Consider the following 17,500-nt stretch of genomic DNA (forward strand, 5'->3'; position numbering starts at 1 on the left):
ATAATAACACAAATAACTTAGACTATTGTAATAACACAAATAAATTGATGACCTGTTAATTAACGTCCCATTATGCTCAGATACAAGACATCAATTGACATTCTAAAGAATGCGTCTCAATCTAGAGCTGCCATGTACCCTGTGAAAGTATTGAAAACTGTATACTGTACACAAAAGATTCCAATGAACAGTGGATATACGTATGTTTTGTTCTAGATAGATAGATAGATAGATACTTTATTGATCCCTATGGGAAATTCAAGAATGGAGAATGGAGAATGGAATTCTAATGGAGAAGTAGCAAACGATTTGATATACATAATACAAATTTAGTTTAAAGTGGTAGTTCTCAAATTCATTAGCATCCCCACTAAATTTTAATTTGTGAGTTTGTTTGTCCATGTGTGTTTGCCTGTGATTCTGTATGAGTGTCAGTGGCAGTGGGGTGTGCCCATGTCTGAGACTGTGTAGTGTGTGTGTGTGTGTGTGTGTGTGTGTGTGTGTGTGTGTGTGTGTGTGTGTGTCTGTGTCTGTGTCTATGTCTGTGTCTATGTCTGTGACTCTTTGTGTGCATGTGTGCGAGTGAGTGTTTATGTTTGTGTGATTCTTACATTTGGTAATACTGTATAATAATAATAATAATAATAATAATAAACGGTATGTACCTTTTTGATTGGATTACTTTATTCTGTTTCACCCTGTGTATATTCCATAGTATTTGGCCATCTGCTGCCAGCATATTTTACGTTGAGCTAGAAAAGTATTATATGTGTTTTATTGCAAATGTATTGTAGAATATTATATTTATGTATATTCATTTATTTATATGTATTTATTCACCAGCTTCAGGGAAAATAGATATATTTAGTTCCAATTGCACTGGAAATCTGCTCGTGTGGGTTGTTGGCAAGATATCAAGCCTTTCCTGCACCTATTAAATCTTTCAAGAAGAGATTTTCTCTACAGTATACTGTATGTTTCAATCAGGGGGTTACTTAACCATTTATAAAATACTTACTACCTACAATCCATCACGCTGTTTTGCAATGGTTGTGATGGAAGCACTAATTATCATGGAATATTGGCATACTACTGTATGGCACCCCATAGAGGTGAAGTTGCTACCCAAATCAACTCAATTCAATTGTATTCATGTATATACTGTAGCCATGTATATAGTCTTCATGTATATTCCCCTCCTTTGGTGCTGTGGCCACAGCCTTGTTCAGTCCAGCATTTCCCACTGTGGCACGTACAGTGATTTGGAACATATCAGAGATAAGATCCTGTTCACATACTGTTTCTTGTGTCACGTCTGAAAGAGATAAGGGGTCATTTTAAAATGTGTTTCCTGTCAAGTGGTGTTTTTTTCTTGCAGACATTGACATAGAGACCATCACTAAAGGGTGGAAAGATGGAACACACAGGAAAAAACCTTTCTTCATCAGAGCCCATGTTACAGTGCAACTTTACCATTAAGGACTTTGTAATAGGCCTATTCTAATTATCAGTGTGTAAGAGCACTTGATTGGTGTTAGTTAGTTGGTAGTTACATCACTATTCATGGGTTTCATCAGGTCCCTTTACACAGGTGTATTAATCAAGCACCATGCAGTCTGCATTCATAATCAAGGTGCATGATTGTATACACCTATGGAAAGGGACCTGATGAAACCCATGAATAAAACCTAATCCTAACCCTGTGGTCTCACAGGTGACACATCGGAGAGACCAAGCAACCAGCTGGCATTCATTTTCATATAGCCTAATTGCTATATTGTTTATATTGTTAGCATACACCACCGTATTTAAAAGTGCTGGTGTAGTTATACTGTAACAAGGGTAATAGTAGCTGTTCTAACTCAAGCACCTGTACAGTACACATGTAGTGTCACTTTCCTGTCACAGGTCATTTATTAAGCCAGCTTTTCCTCAGTCTAATTACAGTACAAGTAATGTAACATACCCATAGGTTGTCATAGTATCAAATTATACGAATGCTGGAATATGACATTGCTGTTATAGTGTTATTACTAACAAATCAGTATATGTATGGGAACATTATGCTTAAAGAGGGAGTGTTTAGATTACCCACAGAAGAACTCTGTACTGAGTAACTCCATTATAACATTGGCGTAAGCTTGTTGTGAACCTGTCATTGTCATATCCCATCGTCAGTTGTTATGATGTCCAGTTGTGACAGTTTAATGTTACCATTATCTGTAGTTCTCACGACAGACTTCAGAATTGTGGATGCCATAACATGCCATAAGAGCCATAAGACAAGCAACTAATGACAGGACCAGTATTTGTCAGTGTTCTAGTGGTGAGATCAAGTTAGGATAACCAGCTGGGAATGGAGTCTCTGAGTTCCACAGGCAGCTGAAGCTGGGAGTGGTACAGACACGGGCCCTGCTAACCACTGCTGGAGTTGCTGGTGTTTGTGTTTTTGTGCATGTGTGTGTGTGTGTGTGTGTGTGTGTGTGTGTGTGTGTGTGTGTGTGTGTGTGTGTGTGTGTGTGTGTGTGTGTGTTTGTGAGAGAGAGAGAGAGAGAGAGAGAGGTGTATGCAGTACAGATGCTCTAACATGTGTGTTTCCGTAGCCGAGACTGTACTGGCTGGGTGTCGGGCGTGGCCAGGCCTGAGTGACAGTGATGTAGGCCAATAAGGGGCCAGGGTAAGACCACAGATAGCAGTGACCTCACAGAAAGCCCTCCTCCTCCCTCTCTTCCTCTTCCTCCGCCCCCGCCCCCCTGCCGAACTTTAAGTGGTGCAATGTGCACTCACTGTGTGTGTTTGGGTACCGTGCTGTGTGTGTACATTCGTGTGTGTTCTGTGTTTTTTGCCAACATGCTTGTGTGTGTAGGATTTTGTTAGTTTTTTTTTTCTTGTGAGTGTGCGTGTACTTACTTTTCCCTTTGTGTGACCTGTGGTTTTCATTTTTCAGGTCCAATGATAACTGATCTTCCTTTAGCTCAGTCTCTTGCCTGCTGTGACTGAAACAAACCTAAAGCACAGAGTTCTGATAGATGGGAGATTTATGTCTAGTGTGTCCAATGTTTTGTTGTGCATGGGAGCCCTGTTTAACCTCTCTGTCTCTCTCTCTTTCTCTCTCTCTCTTTCTTTCTCTCTCTTTCCAGCTTTCTCTCTATCTTTCTTTCTCTTCCTTGCGGTGGTGCACACAGGTTCACTCTATATGTGCGTCTCCTCCTTCTGCCCATTCTTACTTTTGGGTTTCTCTTGTCTTTCTTTCTTTCTTTCTTGCTCTTTCTCTCATTCTTTCTCTTAATCCCTTTATGATTCTCTAACAGTGTGGCCTCCTTCTCTTCTCCTCCCTTTCCCCTCCTCCTCTCCTCCTCCCTTCTCCTCCTCCCCTCCTCTCTCTCTCTCTGTATCTCTGTGTGTAGGTGTCAATAATCACCCTCATAGCTAATGCCTTGGGCTACTCTGACTTGGGCCCCATTAAGTCCCTGAGGACTTTGCGGGCCCTTAGGCCTCTGAGGGCCTTGTCGCGGTTTGAGGGCATGAGGGTAAGACGCTCGATGCATGCCTGTCTCCACAGCATGCCAAGAGCAGCCATTTTAAGACAACGACCATTAAGGCAAATTGGAGCCAAATGAAAAAGAAAAGACGAGAAAAGAAGAAAATGTTTTTGTATTAAAGTGCAGATGATTCATCTGCCGAGTGCAGTGCAAGGCTGGCATGAGCTAAGATGGCAATCTGAATACAAAACAAGAGCTAAACTGCCAACTAATGAAGTTACTACCACTATGCGCATAACCATCACACCCAGTCTCCATTGAAATGACCACATTATTATTTTACTGTGCTGTTTTAGCATTGGTTCACTCTATGTTACCAGCTAGTGCTAGATCTTAGTGTTTGGGACATAGAATGGTGCTCCTCAGTTATCAGTGACCTACAACTGCCTTCTCCCAACCCGGCTTGTGCAAAATTCCAGAATTTATTTGAAACTGCCTCTTAAATTCCAATTCAATTCTTGAATTTCACTTGCATTTCAATTGAGGTAGCAAACAGGAAGCAGAATTGCAATTCGAATTGTGCACAACCCTGCTCCCCACTCTCCTCATCTCTTTCATATTGGCTTTTCAGCACAGTCGTTCTTCTCTCTCTCGCTCTCTGTCTCTCCCTTCCTCTCTCTCTCTCTGCTTAGTCACTTAGTCTGTTTGATGCCATCTCGTCCACTGTTGCTCCAAACTCCAAACTCCACCCGTATACTCACTAAACATTCTAGGTGTCCTCCACCTTCACCCCTATAGCATCTCTGCATTCTGGCTCTACATGCATACCTACCCACCCACCCATCCACCCTTCCATGGATGGGTCGGTGGGTGCTTACCGGGGTGAATCTGTTCCTGACCAGTGAGTAGAAAGCATTAGTCCATGGATCATGATACTACTATTAAAGAGCATTAGTAACAATGCCCACTTAGTTGAAATTGACCGCTTTATACCAATTTAGACGGGCAATGGAGAATTAGTGTATTTTTTGTCCTAAACTTTGGGACTAGAGCTACTAGAAAATGCTAATTGAGTTTAGTATGTGTGAGGTGGGGGTGAAGACCCATTCTAGCCCATGGAATACATTGTACATGACCTCTTTGCTCAGTGGTGGAATACGTATTTCAGATTCCTAACTTTATAATACAACATTGTAGAACTACTGCCATTACATGTAAAAGTCCTGCTTCAGCAATTCTAGTAAGTACAAATACAAAATTGTACTTAAGTATAGTACTTAAGTAAATATAATTCGTTTCTTTAAACAACTGTCAGTTCTAGAATGTGGAAAACAATAAGTGGAAGAAGAACTCCCTCCTATCCCCACCTTACTGTCTCTGTCTGAACCTATAACCTCGTCCCGTCTATAGTTCCTGCTGCTGTTAACCCTCCCCCTTTCCACCTTACTGTACATCCAAGATGTCTGACTCCCCCTTCAGGATGGCTGGGAGGGTGGGGGGGGTGGTTGTATGGGGTTTCTCAGGGACTCTGTGTTCAGCCCTTTAAAAAAAAACGCTTGGCTATGCATGTCATCCACATTATTGTCAATATGAGCAACATTTCCAACCTCCTCACACTCTCAGGAAAGACACACTGCATAGAGAGTTTTAAAGATATTCTGGGGAAAAAAAATTAAATATATAATTAAATCCTGAAGCAAAGACTTATTATAAACTAACACCAACATAGTATTTCTAGTATAGTATAGTATTGTAATTAATTATGGTTTTTACCCCCACTTTAATGTGACTTGTTTACATGGTCAGCTGCACCTGAAATGATACAATCTTGGTGTAGCTATCAGGTTACCATTTTATCGTTATTTTACTATTTACAGTATCCGTAATACATCAATTTACATACATTATGAATAGTGTATATATACTTGGAAAAGCAAGATAGCTACATTTCTGTAATATCATTGGTTTGTGGTTTTAGGGAGGCAGATAGCAGTGAAACTCCTGTCTTCTGTGAGAAATGGGGAATAGTTGCTCCTAGCTAACCCTCTGATTGTTATGAGTTTGCAGGGAGTGAAAGATATATACTCTTTAGCAAACACTCTAGAGGTCCTCTGTGTAATAATATTATGCGTGGAAGAGTATACATCTTCCCATCTCTCCTTTGGGTTGCATGTGTTTGCATATGTATGCATGCACGACAGGGATGCTGCACACATTCTTGGCACTTGAAAGATAAGATGTTGTGTTAGTAAGGACAAAGAGAGTTTTATTTTTATTTGAACATCGGTCAGTAACATTGCACTGCAACATTGTTGAAAAAGTTGCCCTGCATTTAATCACCTTAAGTCATAGTGTTGATTTGTTTTATAAATGTTTGAGGCATAAAAATCATATTTTGGCATAATTGGTCATTTTACCAGATTATTTTTCAGCTGCTTTTAATCGTATTCTGTTCATTAATTTAGCTAAATTTAGACTAGAAGTCAGTCTCTCTGACTAGATATACACTGAGAACAAGATCTATAAGCATGGGATCCAAAGCATTTTCTATATATATATATTATTTATTTTTTTAAACAGACCCACAGCATGTCTAGCAACTCCTCCTGAACGCCCGCTGCCTTGCTTCACGTATAATGTGTCTACAGTGTGTACAATGTGTATAAAGTCTACAGTATTTATCAATCTTACATTGTTGTCACATATTCTGCCCCCCCTGTGCTGCAGGTAGTGGTGAACGCTCTGGTGGGCGCCATCCCCTCCATCATGAACGTGCTACTTGTCTGTCTCATCTTCTGGCTCATCTTCAGTATCATGGGGGTCAACCTGTTTGCTGGAAAGTACTACTATTGCTGGAACGAGACGTCGGAGGAGTACTTCGATCCAGAGGAAGTCAACAACCGCACGCAGTGCTTTGAGCTGATCAATTCCAACCACTCAGAGGTGCGATGGAAAAACGTCAAGATCAACTTCGACAACGTGGGTGCAGGCTATCTGGCTCTTTTGCAAGTGGTAAGTGTTGGCCTATCAACACTGTGATCAGTGTGTACACAAACAATCAACCACCTTTTGTAAAAACTGACTCCTATTTCTGCATTTTCTCTTCTGTAGGCTACCTTCAAAGGGTGGATGGACATCATGTACGCTGCAGTGGACTCCAGAAAGGTCCTGAGACCTTACTGTTAAATACAGCATTATACAGTACAATATAATATACAACAATCAGTTGGTAAATTAATCTGATATGACATTTTTGATGTTCTGTGTTCATGTGTATGTGTAAGACCAACCTGTCACGTTTAATAAATCTATGGTGTATTTTGTATTGTCTATGTGTAGGTGGAAGACCAGCCTATGTACGAGGACAACATCTACATGTACATGTACTTTGTCATCTTCATCATCTTCGGTTCTTTCTTCACCCTCAACCTCTTCATTGGTGTCATCATCGACAACTTCAACCAGCAGAAGAAAAAGATAAGAGCTCACCATCTTGCTCTCTTGCCTTTCACTCACATGGACGACACAATTGAGAGACAAAGCAACTGGCTGCCATTCAATTTTCAGAATCTAACTAGCATAGCGTTGGCCTTGTGAATGTACAGCAGTGGTAATTGGTCATTTGATCTCTCAGGGTCATTTCATGGTTGTAATCAAACTTGTGTTTTGCCTATACTTTGGAGGTCAGGACATCTTCATGACAGAGGAACAGAAGAAGTACTACAACGCCATGAAGAAGCTGGGATCTAAGAAGCCACAGAAGCCCATTCCCAGACCTCTGGTGCAGTATCCATTTATCACCCTAGCTATGGGGCTGATGCTTTCTTAGTCTCTTAGAATGTCTTTTTTATGCCTCTTTGCCACAGATTGGCTCTTTCTCTCTTTCTCTCTTAATCTATTTTACCAACAAACTGACAACATGGCTTGAATTGTGAAGAAATGGTGTGTCGGAAGGCGATTGTATCCATGATCTCGCAAAATGTTAAATATTTTTAAAAGACTTCCTCTCTCTATCTCTCGCTCTCTCTCTTTCCCTCTGTGTTTTTGCAGAACAACATCCAGGGGAAGGTGTTTGACTTTGTGACCCAGCAAGTATTTGACATTTCCATCATGATCCTGATCTGCCTCAACATGGTGACCATGATGGTGGAAACAGATGACCAGTCGGAGGAGACGGAGAACATCCTCTACTGGGTCAATTTCATCTTCATCGTCGTCTTCACCTCAGAGTTTGTGCTCAAACTTTTTGCACTGAGACATTACTACTTCACCAACGGCTGGAACGTCTTTGATTGTGTTGTGGTCATCCTCTCTATCGTGGGTGAGTTTATATGTGGTCATCCTTTCTATAGTGGGTGAGTTTTCAAGTGGTCATCCTCTTTATAGTGGGTGAGTTTTTGTGGTCTAATAATCACAAAAGGGGTTTAGTCAACCAGTTTAATAGTTTTCAGCCAAACAAATGAACAGAGAGATTCTGACGTATGTATGTAGACTAAGTGACTGGAGTATCATGCTTCCAGGTCAGTAGTGTTAATGAAATAATATAATTGCACTATAATGCCCCCTCCACCTTTTATGGAGGAGGAATTCTGTGAATACGGGTCCTCATGACTCAGCAGAGCTTAGCCCATGATCTGCTGGCCTCTGGTGGTGAGACACTGCACTACTGATACTGCAAAGCCAAGCCAAAGAAAAGGCCTGCAAAGCACCATGGGAACTGACTGGATATGACCCAGTTTGTCTTGAATTTGCTTCTCTTACTGATTCCTTGTGAAGAAAATATTAAATGAAGGGGAAGTTAAAATAATATATGAACATGTTCTTTCACGTTTGGTATTTCTTAATACATGTCATTGTGGCACATTATTTTGTACTGAAATGTATCTCTTTCTCTCTGTGTTTTGCAGGTATGTTCCTGGCGGACCTGATTGAGAAGTACTTTGTGTCACCGACACTATTCAGGGTGATCCGCCTGGCACGTATTGGTCGTATCCTGCGTCTCATCAAAGGAGCCAAGGGCATCCGAACTCTGCTCTTTGCCTTGATGATGTCACTCCCTGCCCTGTTTAACATCGGGCTCCTGCTATTTCTGGTCATGTTCATCTTCTCCATCTTCGGCATGTCCAACTTCGCCTACGTGAAGAGAGAATTGGGCATCGACGACATGTACAACTTTGAGACTTTCGGCAACTCTATGATCATCTTGTTCATGATCACTACATCAGCTGGATGGGATGGACTCTTGGCCCCAATCATGAACTACGATCCCGACTGCGATCCCCTCAAAGACCAACCTGGCACGACGGTCCGAGGGAACTGTGGGAACCCTTCAGTGGGCATCTTCTTCTTCGTCATGTACATCATCGTGTCCTTCCTCATTGTGGTCAACATGTACATCGCCATCATCCTGGAGAACTTTAGCGTGGCCACGGAGGAGAGCGCCGACCCGCTCTGTGAGGACGACTTCGAGTCCTTCTACGAGATCTGGGAGAAGTTCGACCCGGACGCCTCGCAGTTCATCACCTTCGCCAAGCTGCCCGACTTTGCCGACACACTCGAGCACCCACTGCGAGTGCCCAAGCCCAACATCATCGAGCTCATTGCCATGGACCTGCCCATGGTCAGCGGCGACCGCATCCACTGCCTGGACATCCTCTTCGCCTTCACCAAGCGTGTGCTGGGCGACAGCGGCGACCTGGACATGATGCGACAGCAGATGGAGGAGCGTTTCGTGGCAGCCAATCCATCCAAGGTGTCCTACGAGCCCATCACCACCACCCTGCGTCGCAAACAGGAGGAGGTGTCGGCTGTGGTCATCCAGCGGGCCTACCGGTCTTACCTGGCGCGGTCCGGCTTCATCTGCAAACGTCGGCGCGCCAACAACAAGTTGGAGAATGGAGAAACCAATCAGGAAAAGAAGGAGAACACACCCTCGACCGCGTCATTGCCGTCGTATGACAGCGTCACCAAGCCCGAGAAGGACAAGCATGAAGAAAACGAGGGCAAAGGGCGCAAGGAAAAGGGCCGAAACCAAAAAGACGTCAGGGAGTCCAAGTGTTAGGCTGTCACCTCTCCCTGAGACTTTTCATACCAATAATACTAAGAATAATAACATAACTATTAACTTCAAGCAAAAGAAAGAGAGAATCTAATCACACATGTACAGATAAAAATTTCATTTGCAAGTTAACAAACAAAAAAAAAGATATTCAAAAATAAGAATAAGAAACAAAAAATTGTTTACAGACTTCACCGGTCTAACAGTGGAGAGAGAGAGAGTGGAGCAGTTTCCTTGAACCTTGAAGACTCTTTAAGATGAAATCAAACATTATCTGCTTTTGTCCTATTTTGTTGCATCCAAACTTAGACTCAAAAACATACAGACACTGAGCTGCAGACCTGCAGTGGTGGAGGTGTTCAGATGGGGGTCCACCCACCCCGGACCCTCATTGGTTCTGGCATGTGTGTTCTGAGCTGTATACACCAATCACCACTCTGCCCTCTCTACTCAGCTCAACCCAGCTCTGGTGGTGGCACTGAGCGAACATGCAAACTGAACAGACACTAAAACTATAGGAAGGGGAGAGCGGAGACCTCTCTCTCTCGACTCCTTCTCAGAGGCTGAGCCTGGGTGGGCACTCCTTGGGTTTTTTTTGCATTACTTGAAGGGCAAAAAAACAAACAAACAAACAAAAAAACAAAAACAGGAAAATGTGGAGAAAACTTTATCACCATCCAAAAATGTTCCTCATGATATTTACAGCAATGTCACCATCAGTAACTCCTCATACATTTCTTTGTTGTCATGATGTCAGACTTATTTGTCCAAGCTGGTGCAGCTTACCAGGACCCCATAAGTATACGTAAACATACACACACACACACACACACACATACATACATATACATACACACACATACACGCAAGTCCAGACTCATTAATGGATAATTGTGCTTGTTCAATGCATAACGATGATGCATGATGGCATGCTTTGTTCAGAAATCTGCATGAGTAATCAGCCATGAGTAGTCATGAGGAATCATAGACCACCAGGGGGCGATAGCGCTCAGCCTGCCACTGGGTGGAAGTCACAGGGCTGAGCTTGAACTTAGGGCTCTCAGGAGAGAGTTTGGCTTTAGGCCAGTTGTGTAACCGTGTGCGATGGCTCTTCTAAACCAGAAGTTGCTCCATTGGTCAGTTATGACTGCAGTAGAGGCCTCTTGACAAATCAGAAATGAATGTTGATGATTGACCGCTTTGTGGCACATAGAGAGAGAGAAAGAGAGAGAGAGCGAGAGAGAGAGAGGTTATTGCTAAAGACTGTATATTTTAAAAGCCTATAGTTTCTTTTTATGCAGCAATTTTGTTAATCAGCCTAGCATCCTTCGAGTTGCCCTTGGAGAGGGTCGACCTTGGGCAGGGGCTGTTGCGTGAGTATGTGTGTATGTGTGTCTGTCTGTAAGAGTCCAAGAGAGATGATCATAACTTCAGGGCTATTAGGACAAGCTTGAACATGTTGGAAAAGTCAAAGTCGTCTGGAGAGGGTGTTGATTTTTCTGTTTAAACTCTGCTGCTTCGCAAATGCCCTCTGTGGCGGCACTGTCCTGCTGGGTCCGTCTGGCTTTTTAATAAAGACGTCCTGGGAGGTGGAAGAGAGAGGAGAGAGAATGTGTGTGGTCGCAGCAGAAAGGGAGTGTCTTTCAGTGTCTCTCAAAGAGAGTGTTTCATTATTTAAATGTCATCGTTATTAGAACATTCTCATTATGTTGTATCTTTGTGAACAATTTTTTTTTTTTGGGGTGGTAAGCATGTGTGTGCGTGTGTGTTTGTGTGTTGAAGGATGCTAATATTCACAAGTTGTGAAATAGTGAGACGTGTAAGCATGTGTAACAAGGCATTAAAAGTTGTGTGTGTGTGTATGCTGTAACGTATAGAATGACGGGTGTATTGTTGTAAGAAATAGAGGGATATGTGTGAGAGACAGGTGTGTTGGAAGGTAAAAAAAAAGATTTGAGCATCAGGGGTTGCACCCTGTGCCCTTAGAGTCAGGTCTCGAGAACTCCTTCTCTTCAAGCAGGGGGCAAAAAAAGAAAAAAGCTGGAACACCGTCAGAATCCTGGAGCTGCTTCCTGTAGTGATGTCATTTCTGACTTCTATAGATCCTTCTCTCTTCCTCTTCCTCCAATTCTGGCTGCTGCATGACAGAGCGTGGGCATACACATAAACCAAAAAAAAAAAAAAAAGAAAGAACAGAAAGAAAGAAAAAAAAAAGACAAAACTCAAAATGAAAAACCATCACTGCTTCCCCCTTACTGAACAACCATTCACATTCATTAAAAATAAGTAAAGAAAAATCAGAATCAGTCATCACAAAATAAAACCAAATGATAAAGACAGACAATATAAAAATGTACAGTACAAGCTATAATGTAAACGGCACAAATGCTAAAAAGTTAAGAATGAACTTTTTAAGGGACTATAAATAATGTAATATATAATTTTATTTTAACAGCATGCTTAGATTTTGTAAATACAGAAGTGGTTAAAAACTATTGCTATTAATCTTATCCAGCAAAGTATTCTTAACCCCGGCTGACTGGCTTAGAGCACCTGTGGCTAGTTTGGAAAAGGTTTAGAGGGAATTACATTTGATGAGACACTTTAACTTTTACGAGTGAAATCTAAAATTAAAGAATTATATGAAAATTTAAAAGCGTATGTATAAATCAATGCAAATATAGAGCTATATCGTGCATGCAGACAGACACACAAATGTGTGTATGTGTGTGTGTCCATAGTAACTGTGTGAGCCACAGCCCCATCGTTTGTATTTTTGGCTACACAACATCAGTAAGCAAACCACACACAGACACACCTTTTTTATACACATTCGCTCACTCAGTCTCACACAAACACAGTCACATACACACACACAGAGGCACACACACACACACACACACTCATACTCCTTTTATACGAGTGTGTTTCCTCGCACTTTTATCCTAGTCCTTCCTTCACATACATTCTCCTTTTCCCTAAGCACTAATTCAAACCCCTGTGTAGTAAATGTTCCTTACACCTGTGTGTGTGAGTATGTGTGGGTGTGTGTGACTGTTCAATGCTTGTTTAATTCTAGACCCCCACCCCCCACCCACACTAACACACAAACACTAGTGCAATGATAATGGCTTTATTATAATTTATTTTAAATAATCATGGTTTTCATTGTTCTGTTAATTTCAGGTGCAATACGTCTAAACGGCACGTGCCTTTTCAGCTGCTTATTGTGTTTGTTAACAAAGAAAAAGGATAAATGATCCAAACATTGCAAGCCCTCTGATCAGTTGGAGTTCGCCTTGCCTACAATGTCAAAGGTGAACAGGCCCCTGGCAACAAGGGCCTGTACCTCCAATCACGTCTGTATCAATCCAAAACAGTGGGCTGTTGTGTGAAAGTGGCCCTTGCTTGGGGCCGAATCTTTGAGGCCACACAGCGAATGGTTCTCTCATCTCTCTGTTATTGTGTTCTTTCTGTAGAGACCTCACTCATTCTGATTAACATGTGCCTATGTTATATCTTCGCATGACTGGGGATGCTGACTTTATTTGCTGAGAATAATCAAAAATAAAGCTAGATGTTTTTATTTTTTTTTTTTTTTTCGTTTTCTCTTTTTTGTTTTGTTTTGTTTAGTTGTTGCTGTTGTGGAATGAAATGGTGTGTTGCACAAGAGTGTGGCCATGGAGAGAGTCACGGACAGACTGCCTTCATTTGAGCACGAAACCTTTTTCCAACAATAAAGCAGCCCTCCAATTACTCCTCCTGTCTACTTTACTGCTTATGGATGCTGCGTCAAACAAGCGTGTGTGTGTGTGTGGACAAGCAAATATACTATTTGTTGTTTGAGTAACATTAAGTGTAGAGAGCTGCACAATGACCTCACTCCCTGACTCCTTGAAAAGATGTGCAAGCAATTTACACATGTACAGTATATATGCATAATATACTGTAGAATATAATATAATATAAGCAGTTGAGTTTAGCCTCATGCTTGCATACATGATGTGCCTGAGGTATGTGAACAGTGGCTTTTCTACAGTATATCCTTCTGTCACCTGTAGAGATGTGTACAATTCCTATTCAATTTTTTCTAGTTTTAAAGTACCGGCATACAACTTCAAACCAAATGTAGGTTGGCACTTTAATTTGTAGGTTGCCACTTTTATTCAAAATACAAATCCATTCAGAAGTTCAAACCACTGTCAAACTGTGTACCTAAGCTGCACTGTACTGTATGTTGATAGGGGTATGAGGGGGTGGTAGTGCTGGACCCTGAATGTGTGGCAGGCGTACAGATGTTGAGATGGTTGCACGAAGGAGGTGAGTTTGCTATAGGCATTACAAGGCATACAAAGTTTGACACAAAATACAGGTACATGTGTGAACACAAGTGGCCATATAGTTTGATTTTGCTCCATTGTCATTGCATTATGTCTGATGCTTATTAGCCCTGGAATGTGATAAAGGAAACTGCACAGGGGTGCGTTTCCCAAAACCATAGTAGCAACTTAGTTGACTGGCCATGGGAAATTGCATTGCAACCAACAAAGTTGCTAACTTAGTTAGCAACTATAGTTTTGGAAACGCACCCCAGGTTGAGATGGCTCAGGGAACATAATTCCAATTTGACACATTTCACATTGTGTTTCAAGTATTCACTGTTTGTGTGAATGGTTTAGTGTTTGCAGACAAAACATACCAAATAAGAATGGCAAAATATATAGCATGGACCAGAATGGTCAGAATTTGTCCAAAGCATTAGGAATGGAAAATGTGGTTTCAAATATGTTGGAGGGTTCAATTATTTTTTTAAGACTAAACAAAAAAGTACAAGACAGTGATTTATGAAAATTGTGGAAATACAGTTCACAGTTTTGGTCCAAGTCAACATGACTTTAAACAATGAGTGATGAACTTACTCCAGGAAAGAATAGAAAGACTCAATGAAGACATGAGCACAATAGTAGATCTATGATGTCCCAACAACATGTCTAAATAAGTGTAGTAAGGCCATTCCAAAGGCCTAATTTCAGTTCACACAGAGGTCAGCCAATACAGACCTGTGTGTAAAATCCCTGATTCTTTTGAAAACCTGCTATCAACAGATCAGGTCACAGGTTGTCTTAATAAGGTGTGTCTGTCGTGTTCACAAATTATTTGGTGCAAAATCATGATTATTATGCCTGTATTATTTGTAAATTAATATAGAAATAAATAATATCAAAATGTCATAGAGTGGTCATTATTTGATTGAGCCTCCTAATAGGCCTAATAATATGCAGAATACATTAACTGCAGTTCAAGTTAGTGTAAGCTATACAATAAAGTGCCGGTTTATTTGTCATCATTTTTAATTTGTACAGGTGTTAGTGGTAGGCTGCAGATTGACAACAAATTTCCCCTTGATGACAATAAAGTATGAATCTGAATCTGAAAAGTGTCTGGAAGAAAACTGTATAGGTGGGGTTGCTATTAGGTAATGTGGGCATTACAATGTTTGATACAAAATCTGTGAAATGCTTTCCCCACTAAGTCAAAAATGAGTCAAAATGTCGTAGGCTAGGCCCAGTTTCTCCCCCATCCACCTAGGCTACAGCTTAGATTTTCTATGCGCGGCATTACATAACACCAGGGGGCGCCCAAATTCGAATTTTGTCTGCATCAAAGATGGCGGTACGGAAGAAAGACGGAGGCCCGAACGTAAAATATTTCGAAGCTTCTGACACTGTCTCGCAGTTCGACAATGTCCGTGTCTGGTTGGGAAAGAATTATAAAAAGGTAACGTGGATTTTTTCTCGTGAAATGTAGCCAAAGAGTACAGGGAATCTTAAAGGAAAGAGCGCACTGAGGGTAAGGGAAGGCGGATTTGCGATGCTGGAAGGGAGGGTAGGATGGGAAGGCAGTCCAGCTGTTCACAAACCAGACTGAAACAATAGACGATGCAGGGAGCAGTATGCAAAAGCTGCCGGTGTGACGCTCTCTCTTTCTCTGCCTCTGTCTCTCTCTTTCCGTCAGACATATTCACATACACTTGAACATATGGCATGAAACGTGTGTTGGTATTTGAGAGAAAATGGAATGCCGATAATGATTATAATGGCCTCAATTCCGTTGAAGGAACGGGCTAACTGCTAACGGTGCAATCTCTGGATAGCGTCGATGGCGCAAGTACACGAATCCAGATGTGCAAAAGGCCGTTTTCGCGTTCTCCCTCCCCGGCACGCATACAAAGCACGGATGCAAAATAAAACTATTTGTTTGTGTGCACATCTGAATTATTGTCCTGTTTAGGCATCTCACTTTAGCCTACTGAACGAAACGCCTTTTTTCACGGAAGACAAATATTTTGATAATGGAAAATTAATTAACAGGTTTCAATATAGGCTAGTCTTAAGGGCTACATTGTCAGTAGCCTTATGTTTGTTTGCCGGTAGCAGTCAATTGACAGAATTGAACGTTTTCCCTGTCAATATATCCTTTCTTAGCGTTAGCCGGTATATTATTTTCATAAAGTTTATGCAAAATGCGGTGGTTAATGGGAATGGTTGATCCCAGCCTCCTTTTTACAGGAGTCCAGCAAAAGAACTGTACTCATTTGATGCCACTGGGATTTTTGCATTTGTTTCAGGTAGCGTCACGCTGTCAATGTAAACATGATTTCAGAGTTGGACTTGGAACAGACAGCAGCCTTAACGCTTTTTAATTATTTGGTGGTGCACTGCCGAAGCGTCGCGGATCATTTAGGTTTACAATATCCGTACAGTATGTGCTCCAGCAGGGTTTATAAAAGTGGACTACATTTTTAAGATTCATTTTTTTTGTACAGGTTTCTTCTTGACGTGTGTAGGGTAAACTTATAAGGATTTAATAATTAATTGGCCTATAGTCTATATTTAACTCTTTCAAGTAATTTTTTGCTGGTTAGGAACCATTTTACTTAGGCCTATAGGCTAGCAGCTTATAGCATAGGCTACTGGCTACATTTGGCCTTAGGTGGAGAAGACGTGCCATTCTTTTGCTTGGGTGTTATAAAGATAAAATACAGCCGTTTAAAGAACAAATAGAGGGTTTTGGTGAGGTAGGATAATCTAATACTAATAATCTAACATTTTTTCTGACGTGATCTGAAATAATGTAATTATACTGATAGTAACCCTTTTTACTTTGTGCTGTAGAAAAAATGTGGAAAGAACATGTTTCTCAGAGATATGAGAAACTGAAAAATGGGACTGTTGCCAGCTCACAATAAAAAGAAGAAAATTTAGAAATTATGAAGAGAGTCTGTTTTATTTCCTGTCACTGTCTATATCTCAGTGGTGGTCCAGGATCACTGTGTGCCCCAGGAAAACATCAACTACCCAACCCACCCACCCACCACCCCCTTCTCATGTACACATGCATACACACACACACACACACACACACACACACACACACACCCCCACACACACTCCCTTGCACCGGGGAAGTTTTCGTTCCATCTGTCCATTTCTCTTGTCCTCCCTTTCTTTCTGTAACCTTTCTCTCTCCCCTTTGCTCCTGCTCTGCAGTACATCCAGGCGGAGCCTCCTACCAATAAGTCTCTGTCCAGCCTGGTGGTCCAGCTCCTGCAGTTCCAGGAGGAGGTGTTCGGCCGCCATGTCAGCAATCCCCCACTCACCAAGTTACCGGTAAACACACACACACACACACATGCATGCACATGTTGGTTTTGCACACACTCCGTCACACACACTAATGGCAGCAGACATGTGTTACCCACACACCTGGTAATGCCTTGTTGCAGTAGGTACACATCCCTACCATGCTTAAAGAGTCACACTGGGCACTGATATTTTGGAACTGCACAATACAAGGGCAAGGACTTATGAGCAGCACATGCTGTGCAAAATTAAATTAATAGTTATAGACTGTTATGTTGTGTTGTTGGAGTGTACAGTTATGGTTTGATGAAGGATAT

The 17,500-nt window shown here is 41.6% G+C and overlaps 2 protein-coding genes across 2 annotated transcripts in view; both read left to right on the top strand.

The window, feature by feature from the left end:
- The window catches only part of scn8ab (sodium channel, voltage gated, type VIII, alpha subunit b), a 43,927-nt gene extending 34,023 nt beyond the window's left edge, over positions 1 to 9,904 (top strand). Inside the window, 7 exon segments of the mRNA XM_048254743.1 lie at positions 3,408 to 3,530; positions 6,210 to 6,494; positions 6,594 to 6,647; positions 6,822 to 6,959; positions 7,159 to 7,263; positions 7,533 to 7,803; positions 8,390 to 9,904. Coding sequence (XP_048110700.1) covers positions 3,408 to 3,530; positions 6,210 to 6,494; positions 6,594 to 6,647; positions 6,822 to 6,959; positions 7,159 to 7,263; positions 7,533 to 7,803; positions 8,390 to 9,543 — 2,130 coding nt within the window. The 3' untranslated portion in view covers positions 9,544 to 9,904.
- Positions 9,905 to 15,200: 5,296 nt separating this feature from the next.
- The window catches only part of smarcc2 (SWI/SNF related, matrix associated, actin dependent regulator of chromatin, subfamily c, member 2), a 15,382-nt gene continuing 13,082 nt past the window's right edge, over positions 15,201 to 17,500 (top strand). Inside the window, exons 1-2 of the mRNA XM_048254421.1 lie at positions 15,201 to 15,318; positions 17,091 to 17,210. Of these exons, the coding sequence (XP_048110378.1) occupies positions 15,208 to 15,318; positions 17,091 to 17,210 (231 nt within the window). The 5' untranslated portion in view covers positions 15,201 to 15,207. The remainder of the gene's footprint in view (positions 15,319 to 17,090; positions 17,211 to 17,500) is intronic.

The sequence above is a fragment of the Alosa alosa genome, chromosome 10 (genome assembly GCF_017589495.1).
Source record: "Alosa alosa isolate M-15738 ecotype Scorff River chromosome 10, AALO_Geno_1.1, whole genome shotgun sequence".
In the NCBI taxonomy this organism is placed as follows: domain Eukaryota; kingdom Metazoa; phylum Chordata; class Actinopteri; order Clupeiformes; family Clupeidae; genus Alosa; species Alosa alosa.